The following is an 18,617-nucleotide window of genomic DNA, read 5'->3' as shown; positions in this document are numbered from 1 at the left end:
ATGTGTCAGTTATAGAAACCATCTAGTAAATTAGAAACTGAGGAAATGGATATTTTCTATAGCTATTCAAAAAAGAGCCCCTTTAATGTGTATTTTTGGTGATTTTATTAGCCTGTTAGTCAAAATGTTTAAAATACTCGAGTTGATTTTCAAAAGGAAGCATTAGCTCTTCTGACAGAAAACAATTTAAAAATGAGACACAACAATTGAGTATTTTACTTCATTTATTATCTTCTAATTAAATAAAATCGGCAACAGAAATTAAAATCTAAATCACAAAAGTAATTATCCAGTGTATTTCAAGTGCATTTTCAAATATATATAATTCAGATATTCAAGCGTTATTATATAAGCTGAATTCAAATTTCTTTGAATATATTTAAATAACATTTCAAGTATACTTACGGAATGTTAGAACAAGCAATATATTTGAAACAAAATGTAAACTTTTTTTTTAAGTTCAGACACTTCACAGACAGGTTAAGTACCAGGAGGAAATCTACCTTTAAATGCATCTCTGTTCGTGGAAAGTGTCTGGAAGTTTCCAAATGGCAATTTCAGTTCTGTTCACCAAATCACAAAACACCAACATCCACACTTTCAAAGACAACATGAGATCACAATTTTTGTTACAAATCAAAATATACATTACTCGCTCCTCGATCCTTCCGATGGCACATCCAGGTCATGTTTACTGGAAGGCAGATGCGCCTAAGTCTCAAGATTGATATAATCCTTTGACGGAGTTGGCCACGGTCTTGCATTGTTGCCCTGCTGTTTTCGGGTTTTGTGTACTTACTTTTCAGGGGAGATGGGAGATGCCTGCTTAAAGATACTTGTGGGTGTAGGTTTCCCCCTGTGTTTCCCTACTCCTTTCCCTCCATTTTTAGGGGTGTGTGAGATGATGCATGAATGTTGTGCTGTTACTCCTTCTGAAGGAAGAGATTGTTTGCACTGTCTCAGGAAATACTAAATAGGAATCAACCAGGAAGTTTTCATTTCGTCGGAACTTTGAGAAGAGTGATCTTGTCGGCCCTGGATTAGATCATCCTCTAGAGTTTTTCCAAACTTTTGGGGTTGGTCAGGATCTCTCTTGCCAGTCGCCACGTTTGTTTAGCAGCGTTTTCCAGAGCCGAGTGCGGTTTGCCTTGAAACAGATCTAAGTTCGGTAAGAAGTAGTGGGGACACCGCCGACACTGCAGGCAGGAGATGAGCTGCAGCAGAATTCCATTCAGACGGTCGCCCAGGCAAGATTCGTCCCAGTCCGACTCCCGGGGATGCTTCTCACACTCGTAAGACACCAGAGTCTTCATGTGGTAGTTGTTGAGGGGCTGGCCTGGCAACTCCAGGTGGCGGTCGCGTAGGGTTTTTAGGATAGAGAGACATTTCTTCCTGCAGCCCCCCATTTGCAGTCTGTTCTCAGCCTCTGCAAACTGCAGCACCCAAGCGTCGCTCTCCGCCGAGCTCTGCTTGCCGGCCAGGGAGTGGCACTCCTTGGACAACAGATTGAACCCCTCGGCCTTGACCTCTGCCACTCGGTTGGGTCCTGGCCAGGGGATGTGAGGAAGCGGCCAGTGGGCAGCACTCCGCGGCCAGATCCCGGTGCATTTAAAGGCCGGGGTGATCTGCACCACGTACCTATCGCGGATTCTCAGTTTCACTTCGCTGGTGTCAGCCACCATCTTTACTACATCCCTGTAGCTACACTTGTCCACCGCCTGAGCCACCAGCGTCTGAAACCTGGAGCGGATTTTGCGTGCGGAGAGATAGCCAGAGGCGGTGATGAATTCCACCCAGAGGGACATGCTCCTCTTGCGCCCGTCGCTCAGCTTCAGCACCGCGCAGCCAGGCAGTGAGCCGTCGTCCACGAAGTTAAACACCCCCATCTGGTTCAGATAGAGTACCACCTCGAACTCGGTGGGAGAGATGACCTCCAGGCCCTCATAGCGGTTGTCCATCTCATTAAGGGAGCTGATGAAGCGCGGTTCCTGCACCTCCACCTCCTTTAGGACGTCGGAGACCACTTTGCAGACTTCCCGGATGGTTTTGGCGATGGCAGCTTTCCTGGCCTGGCATTTCTCGTTGTAGTACTTATTCAGGTGGTAGACCAGCTTGGCCTGGGCCGCGATCATGTTGGGGCAGAGATCCGGATTGTACACCGGAGTCTCACAATACGCTGTGGGATCCAATGCGGCTGCTAGCGCTGGAGCCAACTTCGGTGGTGAAAGGGGGCCACGCGCAAAAGGCACCGAGCCTCTCTCAGACAGGCTGCAGTGGGGGCCGCCCTGCCCTGCCGGCCTTTATCCGCGAGCCTAGCCGGTCTTAAAGTGAAAGGCTGCACTCTCCTCCTCTCTCCTCCGTGTCTGAGAGAGACGCGTGGAGAGAGCACCTTCTCAATAAAAACAAAAGTTGCGCTGAATCCCAGCAAAGAAAGCTCTTCCAGTAGTCAAAATAGTCACCCCTTTCCGTATTTATTTACGTTTTCCCGTAATCATTGTGTGTGCAGGACTGTTAATCAGACGGAGGAAAAAATGTGCCGAGTGTGTGTCCGGGTGAGTGTGTGTCTGTCAGAAGAAGCTGCTGTTGGTTTGTGTAAAAGCCCAGATGCACTCGTGTGGAAATTATAAAGGCAGGGCCAGGCAGGCGGGCGGCCAATCGCCACTGGGCTCGTCACGACAGCCTCCCCCAGCTTCAGCCTGGCTAATTAATCCCCCCTCGTGGATAGAGGCACAGAAACCAAAGGTAGGAAGCTGCTGCGGGCAGAAAACCATCCAGGCCACCTAGACAGGTTGGAAAGCAAAAGGAAATCTGGCTTTGGTATAACTTGAAGCATATTTCCACTTGGAAAAGACTGGGCTAAGAGAAGTGGCTCTCTGTGCTGTAAAGCGTGCTTGTCTGTTCACCTCCGATGAGCTATCCAGGTGTACTAATGGTCATCCTCCAATTAGTGAAGTCAACGGGGCTTTCTAGAACAAAGTCACTAACTTGCATTAGAGTAAGGTAATTAACACCCGTTAATCCTTGGGGTCTTCTTAATGCAAGTTACAAGTTTGCTTCTTAACAGACTGGTGGCTTCAGACGGAAAATTCTGTCCTCCAGTTTTTCTCCATGTTGTTTGTTCCCAGTCAGAACACTTTTCCAAACCTTAGGCAGAACCTGTTCTCTTTTTACCTAGGTTTCCCCCTTTTCATTCGCTGAGAGGAACCTGATAAATTACTGCAGAGGGCAGTAGAAAATATCTACCCAGTTAAAAGAGGGGTGATTAAAACAAGTTCACCTGTCTGCAGTTCCCTGTGTCTGTAGCTAGGCTGGCCAGTGCTCAAATAACAAACAGCAGTGAGGGCTGTATGCTCTTTCGGGAATACTTCCACAAGATCTCTGGGATTTAGATGGGCTGTATTGGACAGAAGGCTCTAGAAGATTCACAGAAGTGGGCTTTACACTGAGAACTTGAAGGTGTGGCCGTTCAGCCTTGGCTGCTCCCGCAGGCTTAAAGACAGATCTCCCATCTCAGATATCCCTAGTGGTGGCCAACAATAGGTTCCTAATCTTAAGGGATTTCATAATTTGATTATGGGAAGATGGCCAACTTCTTCAAAAATTAATTTGTAACCATTCAGGTTTGGGGTTGTCTCTTTGTTTGTTTTAATTTGTTTCATTCTGGAAATTTTCAAAGAAATGAACCTTTCTAAATTTTGGAACCCTAAGGAGGTGTTTTAGGGAGCTCCCCCTCCTTCCCAGACCACCACCAGATGAGCCCTCAGTGCACGTGAACTAAAGAATGAGTGGTTAGGGCGTGTGCAGTAGTTTGCAGTTGCCTGCCTTTAGTGCAGAGGTCTGTTTGTTTCCTATTAAGAGAATTTCCAGTGTAAGGCTAGAGGAGCACCTGTGTAAGCACTTTTAATGGACTCCTGTTGAGGACTCCCAACTTTTAAGCATCACGGGGCCACCTCTAATTTAGTTTCTTGTTACCCAAGAGTGATAGATTCCGATTTAGATTAAATTAGTGTGTAACATTTGGGGCTTACGATGGCCGTCTATTCCATTCCCCCAAGACATTCTGTTCCCTCGGGAGAGTGGACAAGGGACTCCCAAAGCCCCTCCCCAGTTTGCAGGCGTCGCGGGTGAACGCACTGCACCTTTTGGCAGCTGAAGAGGCGGTGGAGGAGGCTACCCAGAACGCCAGACCAACAAGAAAGAACTGTGCCGCAAGGAGCGGCTGCTGGGGACGCGCGGGTCATCAGGGTGGGGTGCGGCGGGCAACCTCTCCCTGCGGCTCTCTTCCTTGGTTTATCTGTTCTCAGGATAATTGTAAAGCTTTCTGGGTGTCTGGGTGTCCCTACTCTGCTCCGCTGCTGCAAACCACACTCGGTGTCCTTATACCACTCTGCTCTCGCCGCCTCCCAGCCCTCGAGTGGCTCCGTCCTAGTGTGACCTGTTCTCGGGCTTCAGTGCAACCCTGGGATACTTGGCCCTGACCTTGCTGGGAGATCGCGCGCCCGAAGCCTCACCCTGCCTATGGGGCTCAAGGTAGCTCCAACGCCGAGGCCCTAGTAGTTCCCTATGTCCGACAGTGGGATTCGGGATACCATGGCCGCCGACTGCAGCCTGGCGCAGGTGGCGCATCTTTCTGGGCTCGCTGTGCGGCTTAATTGGGTTAAAGCGAAGCTAAACACCGAAGCACTTTGTGCAAACTAATTGATGCAACCGAGGCCCTTCCCTAACGATTTTTCACTTGGAGCAAGAGAACCACGAAAGTCGTTACTCCTGGAGTGTTGCGGGGTAGTGAGGCCACGGGTTTCTGGAAGGCCAGGCCCGCCGGGCGTCCTGAAGCACCCACCATGCCCGGTGCTGACAGTGATTTACATAAAACTGGACTCCCGGCGGCTATTGTTGCCGTAGGTTGACCCGGCGGCTTAGAATAACACTAGCTTGTCTTGCTTAGCTGCTGCTACCCGGATCGTCTGCTACCCTGAGCCCGGGAAATGAACTGCGCCTGTAGCTGAATCCTTTCCGCAATCTCAACACTCCTCGTTGTAGAAAGAAAACTAAACAGCACTGATGGCTGCTTCTTTCCCTCCATGCTTTCTTTAATTGAATTGCCCATGGAGAGGAATTAAAATTAACGATGTATTTTTGTGTAATTCACCTGATTTTAATCGAGGTTTTGGCATTAGATATATTTTGTACTGGTAAATTATTAACTCCTTGATAGTAATTTTAATTTAAAAAAATCATTCGACCTATTGGATTGTTTGAACTGATGGTGTTATACAGAAGTGATATAAAATCTGTTTTATTATGTGAAAAGTCTGTATAAGAACTGGATTGATGCCAGTCGATTTTTTAAATACAGTGTTACGGAGTATCAGAAGAAAAGCTGTGTGTGCCTGGTGTTTTAAGACATAAATGGTGAATTGTTTTCAGTGGTATGCATGTAGGCATCCTTGACATGAGCTAATAATAGAACGATAATTGAAGAAAAGTGACCTAATTGGAGGGAAAAGAAATACCCAAGAATCTCATGATGTAACCCCTGAGATGCCTGCATTAGAATGGTGTTTAGGGTTTAACTAAGGCAGCCTGGATTTAAAATAGTCCAGTTAGGGAAAACAAATCTAGCTAAGACACAAGCCTGTTATCATAACATCTAGCCATATTTGTGAAGGTAAAACAAATGTTGTGAACTTGAGCACTCTGGAACAGGACTAAGAATAAGGACAAGACAACTGTTTCTGAAGTGCGGCTTCCTGAGTGACTGTCCCGGTGGGGGTGCACTGCCATGGCCTGTGCAAAGCCATGCATGCAGTCTCCTGCAAGGAGGTCAGGAAAAACTGCGTTGTGTTCAGAAGGGTAGGAGCCTAGGGTTTCGGGGGGGGGGGGGGGGGGGGGTTGTTTTCTTTTGTGTTTAAATGACTACTTAAACTCAAATTGCAAGTTCACTGACTTCACCAGTGGCAGCCTTCTGGAAGCTCATAAGGGATGTGAAGGAGCAGTTACGGTGCTCACATACACACGGTCCTCCGTGTTTTCATTATCTGCCAGCAGCTAGTTTATTCACAACTGTTCATGAACTTAAAGTTTTATTTTTTAATATGTGCTTATTACTCCGGAGACTTTAAAAGAATATGAAGTTGTTTTTATTAAATTATTTAACTCTACTGCTGGAGTGGCTTTGAAAGCTCATCGTGTGCATCTGATTTCTTCCCTTCTCTTTTCTAAAAATGGACACAATATATTCCCCCTTTACACTAGAGAAATTAAAGACAGATATTTGTGCAGGGTTTTCTTTATGTGTCAGATTAAATAATGTGAAATGGGGGGAGGGGTTATAGTAATTTGATGGCATTTATATCTTTCTTCCTATTGTGACTTCTGGAATAAAAGCACTTAAACAAAATAGCTTGAAAGTTACAGGGTTTTCTTAAAGTTATTATTTTGTTTTCGAAAGTCAGGTTCATTACAAAATCAGGCAGGAGATTAAGGTCAGTGTTTGCATGACATAGACCTGTTCTGTTTCTTCAATCTGAGCACCCTAAGAATGGATTAATGGTTGATTTTAAAAAATGGCTTGAATGATGAAGTCCATTACCTCAGTGTTCTTTGTTGCCGTGGTGCACAGTTCTATAGTCACATTTATAGTGGCAAATACTTTTTTTTACACCATTCCTTAGTGTTGCCATTAGTAAGAGTTGAAAAGAAAAGTAACTTAGAGATTAAAGATGCCAGTTGGAAGTAGAGGTCTAAGGATCACCACCCCTGCTTGATTGACAGCCAGACTTTTCCTTTTATAGATAAGGGAGTTAAAAGTTCAGCTTGTATATGTAATCCTCTCAGTTTCCTCTCTTCATTTGAATATGTGCATAGAGGTGCAGGATATTTCAAGTTGCTTCTGTAAGTTGGGGTAGAGCTGGGGAAGAAAAAAAAAAGATTGAGGGAAAACTTATCAATGAAAACAATTTTTTTACTGTCCATAATGAATTATGTCTCTGATTTCTTCCAATTGTCTTTGGACAATGGGATTTACATTCACATGAGTTTCGTGAAATGATGATCTATCTCTCTGTCCTTCCTCAGAACCCTTGGTAACATCCCCAGGTTCATTATGACAAAACTAAAATTGTTTTTGTTAAATCTCAGCCTGAATTCTTCATTCAGATATTACAGAAATAAGTAAGTAGACAGGATAAATGGACTCATCACTTCATTTTTTTTTCCAGTATGAACAAATGAAAAAAAGGACCCCCTCCCCCATACACAACAAATAACAAACCTGAACTTACAGGATTTTATATATGTGACTGCAGCCCCAGTACTCTGAGTAGGCTGCGTTTTTATTACACTTAGAGAAACAGTGGAACCAGGTGTGACCAGCTTGTTAATCTAGGACCGCACTGCTGTTATTATCACTTCATATACTGTGATGATTAAACCACTGAAAATATTCAGCATGACCTTGAGACTGTAATATGGTTTCTAACTAATCAACTTCCAAATGAGTGCTTGTCCGAAATAATCTCTCCCTTTTGTTATTTAGTGTTTGGAGCTTTTTTTTTTTTTTTTTTTTTTTTTTTTTTTTTTTTTTTTTTGTGAACAAAGCATTCCTATAAATTGGGCTTTATTGTAATTTTCAGTAATTATTAACTAAAGTGCTAATTTAAAGTAATTATATCACAGAAAACGATCACCTCTTACAACATTTATGTAGTGACAAATATTTTATAGAAAAGGGGACATATACAAATAGGAATTGTCTTGTACATATAGGTATCGATGGTAAATGTTTGCAAACAGACTCCCTATATGATATTTTGTTTCCCCTTCTGGCTATACTCACTATACTAAGTATGTAAATTTTGTTTACCAGTGTGTACTATTTCCTAAAAGCACAATTTTTTGTATAGTGGTGTGTTAAAAATATCAAGTGGAAAGTAGAATTGATAAAGAGTACTTTTAAATCTATATAACCTTTTTTATTTTATCTGAATAAAAAATTAAAATCAAGAGCATAATTTAAAAGTATTTATTAAATAAAAATTGAGGATCCTGTTAAGTAAAAACACTAGCTTTCCTTTGGTATGAAGTCTGCTTCATAAAGTTGGGTGTAGGGCTGAGGAGATGACAGCAGCTAAGTGCAGTCAATGGCTACTCTTCTAAAAGACCGAGGTTCAGTTCCCAGCGCCAGCGTGGTGACTCAAAACCATCTGTAACTCCAGCTCCAGAGGACTGGTGCCTTTCCCTGGCCTCCTTAGGCACCAGACATGCACTTGGTGCACATATATATGCAGGCAAACCACTCTCACACATAAAATAAAATAAAAATAACTTTAAAAAATACAGTTGGGTGTATTGAACTATAATTTGCAAATAGTACAATTCCAGTCTGTGAAGTTTTCATATGAATGTACCATCCTCTGAACTCCCAAATGAATTAGCAATATTTGAGGCATATTTGTTATTTAACATCTTCATGGCAAAAGAAAGAAATCTCACCAACTGTCAGTATTTGTATTTTACTTTGAAGTTGCTTTCATCTTTCTTTTACATGATATAAGATGAGACTATGAAGTAATTATAGCTAATACTAAATAATGCATGCACATTTTTGCATCATATGCTTCAGAACCAAGTTTCATATAAATGCACATTGTTACTTAAATTTAGATGGTCAAGAACACCAAACAAAGACTTGGTAAAATGTCCAAATAGGGACATTTTTGTAAATGCTGCTGCTCTCCCAGATAGCTCTAGTGGAACTTGTAACTAGTCTTTAATCCCCCCAAGATACACAAATTATTTAAATGCTTTCTGTTTTATATTTTTATTTGCAATTAAAAAAGAAATTTTAATGTTACACAAGCTTATTAAATAACATTATTATTTAATGTTACAGGCCTATTAAGAAAAAAGTTATTGCTTTCTTAACAATCTTAAACCATTTTTAGCCAACATTCTTTTCAGTGTTTAAAAAATGGCCTGCACATGCACACATTCATACACGAACTCGCGTGCACACGCACAACCATAGTAGATAGTAAAAGATTGTATTGGCTTTTTGTGTTTTTACATGAATCTGCAAAAAGGAAACAGGGACTAAATAAAGACTTTATTTTCAGGAACATTCCATAATGTTTGTTGTTGTTGTTTTTTTAAGATTTATTTTTATTTATGTGAATGTATGTGTGTATGTGAGAGAGAGAGAGAGAGAGAGACAGAGAGACAGACAGAGAGTCAGAGAGAGACAGAGAGAATGTATGCCGTGTGTGTAGGTGCCTGTGAAGTAGTCCAGAAGACGATATCAGAAGCCCTGGAGCTGGATTAAAGGCAATTGTGAGGTTCCTGATGTGGGTGCTGGGAACCGAACTAAGGATTTCTATAGGATCAGCAAACACTGATCCTTAGAGCCTTCTCTTCAGCCCCATGGACCAGTTCTTACCAGTTTTCAGTAATACTTTCATAGATTGCTGGCAAATGGATTTAAAAACTACTAACTAGAATTCAACAATTTCTATCTAGTCACATGCATTTCAGTGCTGTACACTTTTTGTTATAAGATCAAGAAGCTTAAATGTCAGTAGCTATTCTGTTCATGAAAAACCTATACTTCTCAGACATTCGCCTACATTGATAACTACCCATGCACATAAAAATGTCTTTACGAATTTAAAAGCATCTCCGACTTTTGCGACAGACCAAGGTTACTTTTTTGTAACCTTCACCTGTATTTGATAAGCGGAATGCATAATTCATTGGGGAGGGTGGGTGTGGGTTTGTTTCTGGGTTGGGGCTTCCTAGTAGGCAGCCCAGTTCTTCATTTGTTTTTCTCTCCACGCTGCATTAGCACGTTTTCCCCTGTGTGCATCTGCCAGCACACAATTTAGCCACGGGCATCTGTAGACCTTGTGGTGATCAGTATTGCAGGCAAAAGCCATATGTGTTTAAATAAAAAAATAATCTCTTTATTTCATTTGCTGTTTTAACTGGATGGATAACTTTTGTGCCTCAAGACAGAAGAAGAAAAAATACAGAAATAATTAATTGCCTCTATTCTTAAGGCAGTTTCATTTCCCCCTCCAATATGGAATGCTTGTCAGCTCTCCTGATAAATGACTGCATGTATTTGCATAGATTTTACATTAACACAAAAATTAGTTTTATTTGTGAAAAACTAGTTTACATAATAATATAAAGTCAGTGTTATTGATTACATTTTTAAACATGATGACTGTAGAGAGACTGTATGTAACATTCTAACTTTTCAGAGGTCTGGTCCACTTGTTCCTTAATTTAAACTTTCTCTTTAATTATTTATATTGCTTTGTATTAACTAGATATAAAAGTGTAGTTATAAAATTTCCAGTTTTAACAAGCATCTTTAAAAGGTATTAACCACAGCCATTTCAGACACATAGCACATAATAGCAATCATTTGGATAGAAGATTACTTTAAACTTTACCAGGGAATTTTTTGAAAATATACATTATGAACTGCATACATTTCAAAATATTGGAGCAGCATGTTATGGGACTGGTCTAATTTTGATAATCGTGTTATCCCAAGAGCACACACCATATTGGATATATGTAGTTGAACTCTTTCCTGGGAAGTTATTTCTAATGTATCTAAGAACCATCCTCTCCTCTGTTGTTCCATTTCCTTAAATGTATTTGATTGAATACCCTAACCCAGTCTTAACATAGAATTAAAAACAATAGCAACAGCAACAAAAACAAACAATACAAAAAAAAAAAAAAAAAAAAAAAAAAAAAAAAAAAAAAAACACTATCCTCGAACTGTCTGGGTTCTGAAAAGAGTCCCCATTTAAGAGGCAGGCAGGAAGCGGATGATATGGCATCATGTTGTCTAGAGGCAGCCTGCTAATTACATGCCGTCCTTGTATTATCCATGTTGTGGAAAATGCAAGTATGTTCAGTGCTGTTAGTTACATCACAAAGCTTTTCATACAGTACACTGGATCCTCAAGAAACAGACTGACTATACTGAAAGGCAACCCAAACCCAGAGTATCTCTGCCACTTCTTGATTCCAGGCCACCCTGGGTGCCAGCTGTCACAGCTCAGCTAATGATGACAAATGCCCCTCTCTATGCAGATTGCCGAGCTTGCAGGCTGCTGTGAGGCAACCAGATTACCTTTCTTCAGATAGTAACTTAACCTTTTAAGCTCATGTCAAAATCAAATGATTGGCTGTGATAGTTTCAATATCTGTATCTTTAAAAAACCAAAATCAAAGTAACACCTTATGATGCTATGAAATTTGTTTCACTGTGTGATTGGCAGCCTTCACCTTGGATGCTACTATAATGTTCTTAGTGAGATCTATGTGGGATATATGGCACAGCCAGTCTCAAGAATATGTATTTGAACCAGCTTTAAATCAGGTAATAGGAATAATTGAGAAAAGCTAATTCTGTGAAATTCTGGGGGGGAAATGTGTTCTCTTTTCCTCTTCATATGAATGTTGGAGCCTCTCCTTCTGGTTATAGACCCTGCATGCTCCAAATGAGTGGATGATTATTCTTTATACTTGAGTCAACACGAGAGGTGGGGTGGAGAACAATACTCAGTGAATGTATGATCTCATTCAGTCTGCAAAAGAAATGTTAGGCCCTACAAATGAAGAAACCAAGATTGAGAAGGTTAAGAGTCTTACCAAGGGTCACACAAACAGTTTCAGAGCCAGGTTGGTCTGACAGTGGCTAATGTTGGCTCTACAGCATGTGGACTACATTACAAAGACAAGTATGCGTGGATTCATGTGCTTCCTGGTATTCTTTGTAGCAGCAGATGCTGTGCTAAGTATTCTGAAAAGAAAACTAGAGGCCTCCTTTAAGGATACATTAGCTTAAGGATATGATCAATGAGTTTTAAACTCCACATTATATAATTCTTAATACGCTATAAACTTCAATTTTATAACTTGTTAGTCTTCCACATGGGGGAAATATTTAGGAAGGATATATACTATTAAATAAATATAAAATTGTACTAATTCACCCAGAGATCTATTTCCTTCTAAAACCAGTTGATATTCATAGGTAGGCCTAGTGACATGGCTAGGCAGCTAAAGGCATTTGATGCCTGGCCTGATGACAAGAGTGTGATCCCCAAGATCCAAACAGTAGAGAAAGAAAATTTACTCCTGAAAGTTGTGCTTTGTATTTCACATGTGCTCTGTAAAGCACATGTCCCACCCCATACACACAAAATAAATAAATATAAACATAAAAGTAAAAACAAAGTTAATGGGCTGTATCTTTATAAAAAGAGAAGTTTAGAAATAATTGCTTCAACAATTATTTGCAAAAGTATCTATATACTTCTGTAGGGTTCTGTTATTCATATTGTGTCACTCTGTAATATCAGTGAGCTATGTAAGCCAAAATAATATATAGCTTTTTGCAAGACTCATTGAAAACTTCCTTTCATCATTAAAGTGCAGCCCTCTCCAAGAATGCTATATAGCCAGGTATACTGGCCCAGAGCTGTATATCATCCTATCACCTAGGAAGCTGAAACAGGAAGAATTCATTGAATTCAGTTTGGCCTTATAGCAAATCCCAGGCCCTGCATCATCAGCCTCTGTCTCAGAATCAAAATGAAATCAGAACAAAGCTTTGGGAGCCCCAGGTGCTCCTCCCCTCCCCCCCCTCCGCCCTGCCCTCAAATGTGAGGATTGTTTTCAGTGATAGACATCTGTCTATTATGTTGTAAAATTTTCATATATATTTTAATTATGATACTTTGAATTTCCAGTAAAACTAATGCTTAGCATATGTAAATGCATATAAAGCTTCAAGTGAACATTTTGTTATACCATACCATGCAATTAGTATGAGGAAGAATAAACTTTGCCTCATGAGTCCAACATTCTCTCTCAGGGCAGAAAAGAAATTTAAGGGAGTTCTGTGGCCCCTCCTTTGGCTATGTGTCTCCTCTGTTACCCAGCATGACTCTCCAGTCCCTCTGCTGAGAAGGAGGCCATCACCCACCCACATTCACTAACAAGAAGGAATTCTTAGGAAGCTCTTCCTGATACAGGGCCAAAGTCCCTCCTTGAAAAACTTACCTTTTAGTAAGGATTTTCCCCTACAGTCTTATTCTTTTAACAGAAGGAGGCCCTTTAGAGTAAGCATGATCAGCCACCCCATTACAGCTTTTTTTACTCTATAGTAGTCTTTGGTGGGAACTGCTCTTGATAATGATCTCTTCCTGAGCCAGTGATGTGTGGTCCAGCACTCACTCAAGATGCTGGACAATGGCTGGAGAGCTGCAGCTCCTGTTAAGCACCATTGTCATGGGGACAGGCCCATCCTCTGAAGTACACCATGCCACTAAGCTGTGAGGTCTGGGATTAATTGTAGTAAATGTATTCTCAACTAGTGATATTTTCAGTTTATAATGAGTTTACTGGAATGCAAGTCCATTGCCTGTCAATAATAACTATATATCAGATATCAGATTGAATATACTTGTACCTTTCAGTCTCTGTATTGATACTGTGTTTCATGAACACTCCTCTGTTCAAGACCCAAACTTTTACATATGGCTTTTGGTAAATATAATGACTGACTGGAGTTTATTACTCCCAAATGAACTGGGCACTGTAGAGCAGCTTTCAATAAGTGAGACATTTAAATCAACTTTGGGTACTACCAAAACCCTGTTGCTAAATGCTGTGCATAAATATCTGTGTGTGTGGGGCCGGGGGTCCCTGCCTCCTGAGTGCTGGTGTTAAAGGCATGCACCATCACACCAATTGTAACTAGAATTCCAAGTGTATGACTTTTGTTTTTTCCCAAAACAGTTTATCTTGCCACTTTTAGGTATTTTTCCTAGGTTTGACTGAGAATAAGTTTTCTATTATTATTTTGAGTAAGAACAAGCATAACAGCTCTTTCTAAAAATCTGTGAAAGTCTACAAATACAGTGTCCATAGCAAAACAGAATCTAGCTTAAATAAATTTAATGTATCAACTTATCCTAGGTTGAAAGAACTCAATATGTAGACAGATTAAATTCACTAACTATTCCTTGTCAAATACTTTAAATTCTGGGCTGGGGAAATACTCCAGTCCATAAAGTACTTTCTAGGCAAGCATGAAAATCTGAGTTCAAGCTTACAAACATCCATAAAAAGCTAGGCATGGTGACACATACCTTTAGTCCCAGCACTCAAGAGGCAGGGGCAGGTGGATCTCTGTGAGTTTGAGACTACCCTGGTCTACAGAGCTAGTTCCAAGACAGCCAAGGCTACACAGAGAAACCCTGTCTCAAAAAAAAAAAAAAAAAAAAAAAAAAGAAGGCAGGCATGGTGGAATATGCTTGTAGTCCTGCACTGGGGATGCTGAGACAGGCAGATCCCTGAACATAGACTACGAGGTAAGTCAGGCTAATAAGAGAACTGACTCAGAAAACACAGTGGACAGCACCGGAGGAATGCTGCCTGACCTCTGGTCTCTTCATGCACGGTGCACATTGTATGTGGATGTGGTAATATTGTGTTCCCCAAAATATTGTGCACCCTAATAAACTTATCTGGGGTCAGAGAACAGAGCAGCCACTAAATATAGAGGCCAGAAAATGGTGGCACACACACCTTTAATCCTAGCATTCCAGAGGCAGAGATCCATCTGGATTTCTGTGAGTTCAAAGCCACACTGGAAACAGCCAGGCATGGTGACTCATGCTTTTAACCCCAGGAAGTGATGGCAGAAAGCAGAAAGGTATATAAGGCGTGAGGACCAGGAACTAGAGCTGGTTAAGCTTTTAGGCTTTTAGCAGCAGTTTAGCTGAGATTCATTTTGGATGAGGACTCAGAGGCTTCCAGTCTGAGGAAACAGGAGCAGCTGAGGAATTGGCGAGGTGAGGAAGATGTGGCTTGTTCTGCTTCTCTGATCTTCCAGCATTCATTCCAATACCTGGCTCAGGTTTGTTTTTATTAATAAGACCATTTAAGATTCATGCTACATGTGGACCCATGTATGAAACACACACATACACAGATGCTTAAAATTCTAACCTAGTTTCTCATGTTTTTATCAGAATGTACACCCCATTTGGCATGAAGCATATATTTTGACCTGAATCACCTTTTCTGCTAATAGCTTTTGTGTCTGTAAACAGAATCATCAGGTTTTATACATGTTTAATGCACAGAAAAGCAAATCAACTTTAAATATAAATGAAGAGCACCCAGAGCACACAAAGTACTATAGGAATCCTGTGTGTGTTAGCCTGGTACTGTTTTCATTTGGAAATAGTAACAACAGTTTTGAAATCATTTAATGTGAGTGGAGTAAATGCTTGTAAAAAGTGATAGTTAATGAGTTAAAGACAAAATGAAATCCTTTAAACTATGGAACATCTCACTCTCAGCTTTGTGTGGTGGCCCTTTAGTCTTCTCTGTATGTCTACTGTTAAAGTGAGCCCTGAAAACTTTATTCTTTCTTAAATTTTATTCATTCCTTTATTTATCTGTTGGAGGTGGGCTTGCATGTAGGCCATGTCACACATGGAGGTCAGATGATAGATAACTCAAGGGAGTCACAGTGGGTTCTCCTGCTGTGTAGGAGATTCATCTGCCCTGGAATCTATGCCATCATCAGCTTTGAGGTGAGCATCTCTCTCTGTGAGCCATCCTGCCAAGGTAGTCTTCCCAACAGGACCCTTGCACTGAGTCATTTTCTTGCAGTACATTGCTTGAGTTGACTGTCAGCATGCCAAAGTAAGTAGAGAGCCAAAAAGCCTCCAGTGGGCTGAGTTGTTTAGAAGATGCACTGGAGAATTAAATAGTAAGAAACAAGTAAACAATAAAATGCAAAAACATAATCCACATCTCTAGGTTTCTGTGTGTTTAAAAAAAGGCAAAAATCCCATTTACACTCACTTTTTATGAACATTATTTACTTTTAAAACCCTAATGTTCTGCTAGAAGTGAATTGATGTTTTTTTATTTGCCAAACCCCCTAACTAAAATAAAATTACTATTTTTTTTATTTATTTTTGAGACAATATCTTTGTGTAGGCCTGGCTGTCCTGAAATATGCTATATAGACTAGGCTGGCCTTGGACTCACAGAGATCTGCCTGCCTCTGCTTCCCAAGTACTGGGATAGTTGTGTGTGCTACTGTACCTGGGTCAGGTGAAATGAGTGCTTTTTCCCTAACATTATTGGGACTTTTAGGTAACAACATAAGAAAGACAGTCTGCCTGAGCTTTGGCCTTGCTGCTGTGTCTTGGGCAGAGAATAAAGAAGCCCCACCTTTTACAAAAGCAGCCTTCAGAGTGTAGAGCTGCCCCTTCTGTCTCATCTGGTGGTTTATGCAGTAGAGGCATCTCAGTTGGTTTATGAACTCCCTCTCTGTGCTCAGAGGAGTTTATATGTTGCCCACTCTATTGTGCTTCAGTCCCAGCAGACCCACGCACATTCTGCTGAGCATATTTGGGGGATAATTAGAACTAATGAAGCCTGGAACAGATCTAATTCTCTAAGTGATTTATTCCCATGCTCTTGTCTGATGCCCAAGAATTCTACAGATCATGATCTAGCCCATTTATTTTTTTCCTAGCTTTGTGTTGTCACAGCTATTCTGTTTTTAAGTTGGTGTGTTTGTTACCCTTCATAGACATTAGAAATACATCAGGTCCCTAAAAGGCTAAGAAATATGTTTCTAATGAGGTTTTATGTCACTTCTTCATCCCCAGGGTTAGGGGACTGCCAGCCCTTTGCTGCCTTTTGTTTGTGTTTAGACCCCAGGATGCTCATGGCACCTGTGAGTAGATGAACCGGATAGGAAGCCTGGGGTGGTCATTCTCTATCAGAACAGGTACTGGGAAGTGAAACCTGCAAGGGAAATAAGTGGAAATCATTAATGAAGCATATCTGCTGCTGATACAGGTTTCCCAAGGAAGTCGGGAGGGTTTTAGAAGCTATTGGGATGGCCTTCATTTCAGAGGTCTGTTTCATTAGCAGGACTTCACTGTGTTGGCAGAGCTGAGAGTGACATTTCTTCACATGCCCTCACCAAGTAGCCAGTGATTCAGTGGCCTGTAACACTTTAAATCCCATAAGCTAGCTTTCCTTTCCTGTTATAACTGCTTCAGTGAGTGGCACTTGTGTTAGGAAGGTTAAGATCTTGGTGGCTTACTAAGGGCATACTACACCAAGGACAGACACAGTTGCCAACAGAAGAAGGCTATAAAGATATTGAAGCAGTGCTACAGTAAATAAGATGCCCAGGTCTTTGCAGGTAGCTTTTGTAGCCTGTGTACTTGTACTTGTACTGTGTACTGTGCACTTGTACTCCTCTTGCCAAAGAATCAGAGCAGAATTTTTTAAGAATTGGCACTTTTATGTATTGATCCCTGTCCATGATATTCTCCATTCTCTGTACTTGAGATAATAAACAGCTTAAGGGCAAAGACCAGTTTATTGCATTCACTGAAATACCTACATCAGTAAAGTTCACCAAGCAGGCTGCTTAAAGAGTATTGATGGTCCTGAGATACTGGCATACTCCTTTGATAAATGTCAGTCTTAACTGTACACCCGAGCCTATAGCTTCTTCTCATCATATGCCACTCCTCTGCCTGGAAGGCAGCCAAACACTCAAATAACTCATCTTCGGGCCTTGGGAGGAAAAGTCATCTGTACATTTTTATCTCATTTAAAAAGACAAGGGCTGTGGTAGAAGAATTGCCATTAATGACTTCCCCCTGTATTGTAGATGTCCTACGAGCTGCTTGTACTTTTGTCCTCTCAAAAGACTGGAGTGGACACTGCTGCCTCTTTCATATTGGTAAGACCCTGAGACACAAGGCAGCCCAGTAACTCCTATACCCTTTCAAAGCTGGGTATCTGCAAATTTGTGATTGTTCTCCATGCCTGCTGGCTCCACAGCCCAGGCCCCACTTTCTTGGTTCATATACTAAACCTCTCTAAGTTTGTTTTCTCATATGCAAGATAAAGATAAGAATATGTAGATGGTGAGGATTAAATTAAATTAATACACATAAAATAATTGGACTGTTTTAAAACTTGTTTTTCCCCAGTCCACACAGTACCTAACAGCTAGTGTTCAGCATTTCTGATTCTAAATCCTTGAACTTATCAAGACTGCTCCTGGGTGAATATTTGCTAAATGTCCAGTTAAGATAGTAGTATCTATCTTGTTCTTAGTTAAAGACATTGTTAATTCTACTAGCTATTTTAACCATTTGCTGCAATGTTTGTAAAATGAGTAAAGTTTTCATTCCTGCTCTCCAGAAACCCTGGTAACTACATTGATAACTCAAATTGCTTCTTCATCCAAAAACCTTTCTCCACAGTCCAAGCTCATTTGTTCTGTGGTCTCCACATTCTCTCCCATATCTAAGACACATTTCAGACTGATATCCAAGCTGACTACCCATACTCCACAAGTGGCAATTCCTTTGTTTTCATACCACATATGCACAGCACCAATAAACGCACTTAGACCAACATTATAGCCACCATTTTCTCTTAAGTGGCATCTCTTCCCTCCAGTGACATACCTACTCCAACAAAGCCACACCTCCCAATCCTTCTTCAACAATTCCATGAACTGGCAACCA

General features: G+C 41.0%; 2 protein-coding genes across 11 annotated transcripts in view; one reads left to right on the top strand and one right to left on the bottom strand.

Annotated features, from left to right (window-relative positions):
* Positions 1-18,617, top strand: part of Nbea (neurobeachin) — a 544,486-nt gene that overhangs the window by 378,318 nt on the left and 147,551 nt on the right. The window lies entirely within an intron of this gene.
* Mab21l1 (mab-21 like 1) lies at positions 697-2,854 on the bottom strand. The gene has a single exon (XM_028882150.2). The coding sequence runs from the start codon at positions 2,130-2,132 to the stop codon at positions 1,053-1,055; it is 1,080 nt and encodes a 359-aa protein (XP_028737983.1). The 5' UTR covers positions 2,133-2,854; the 3' UTR covers positions 697-1,052.

The sequence above is a fragment of the Peromyscus leucopus genome, chromosome 6, assembly GCF_004664715.2.
Source record: "Peromyscus leucopus breed LL Stock chromosome 6, UCI_PerLeu_2.1, whole genome shotgun sequence".
NCBI classification, from domain to species: Eukaryota; Metazoa; Chordata; class Mammalia; order Rodentia; family Cricetidae; genus Peromyscus; species Peromyscus leucopus.
This window is presented reverse-complemented; position numbering and strand designations above follow the sequence as displayed.

Bases quoted from the DNA above. Each gene is read 5' to 3' on its own strand.
- Mab21l1 (XM_028882150.2), bottom strand. From the start codon at position 2,132: ATGATCGCGGCCCAGGCCAAGCTGGTCTACCACCTGAATAAGTACTAC.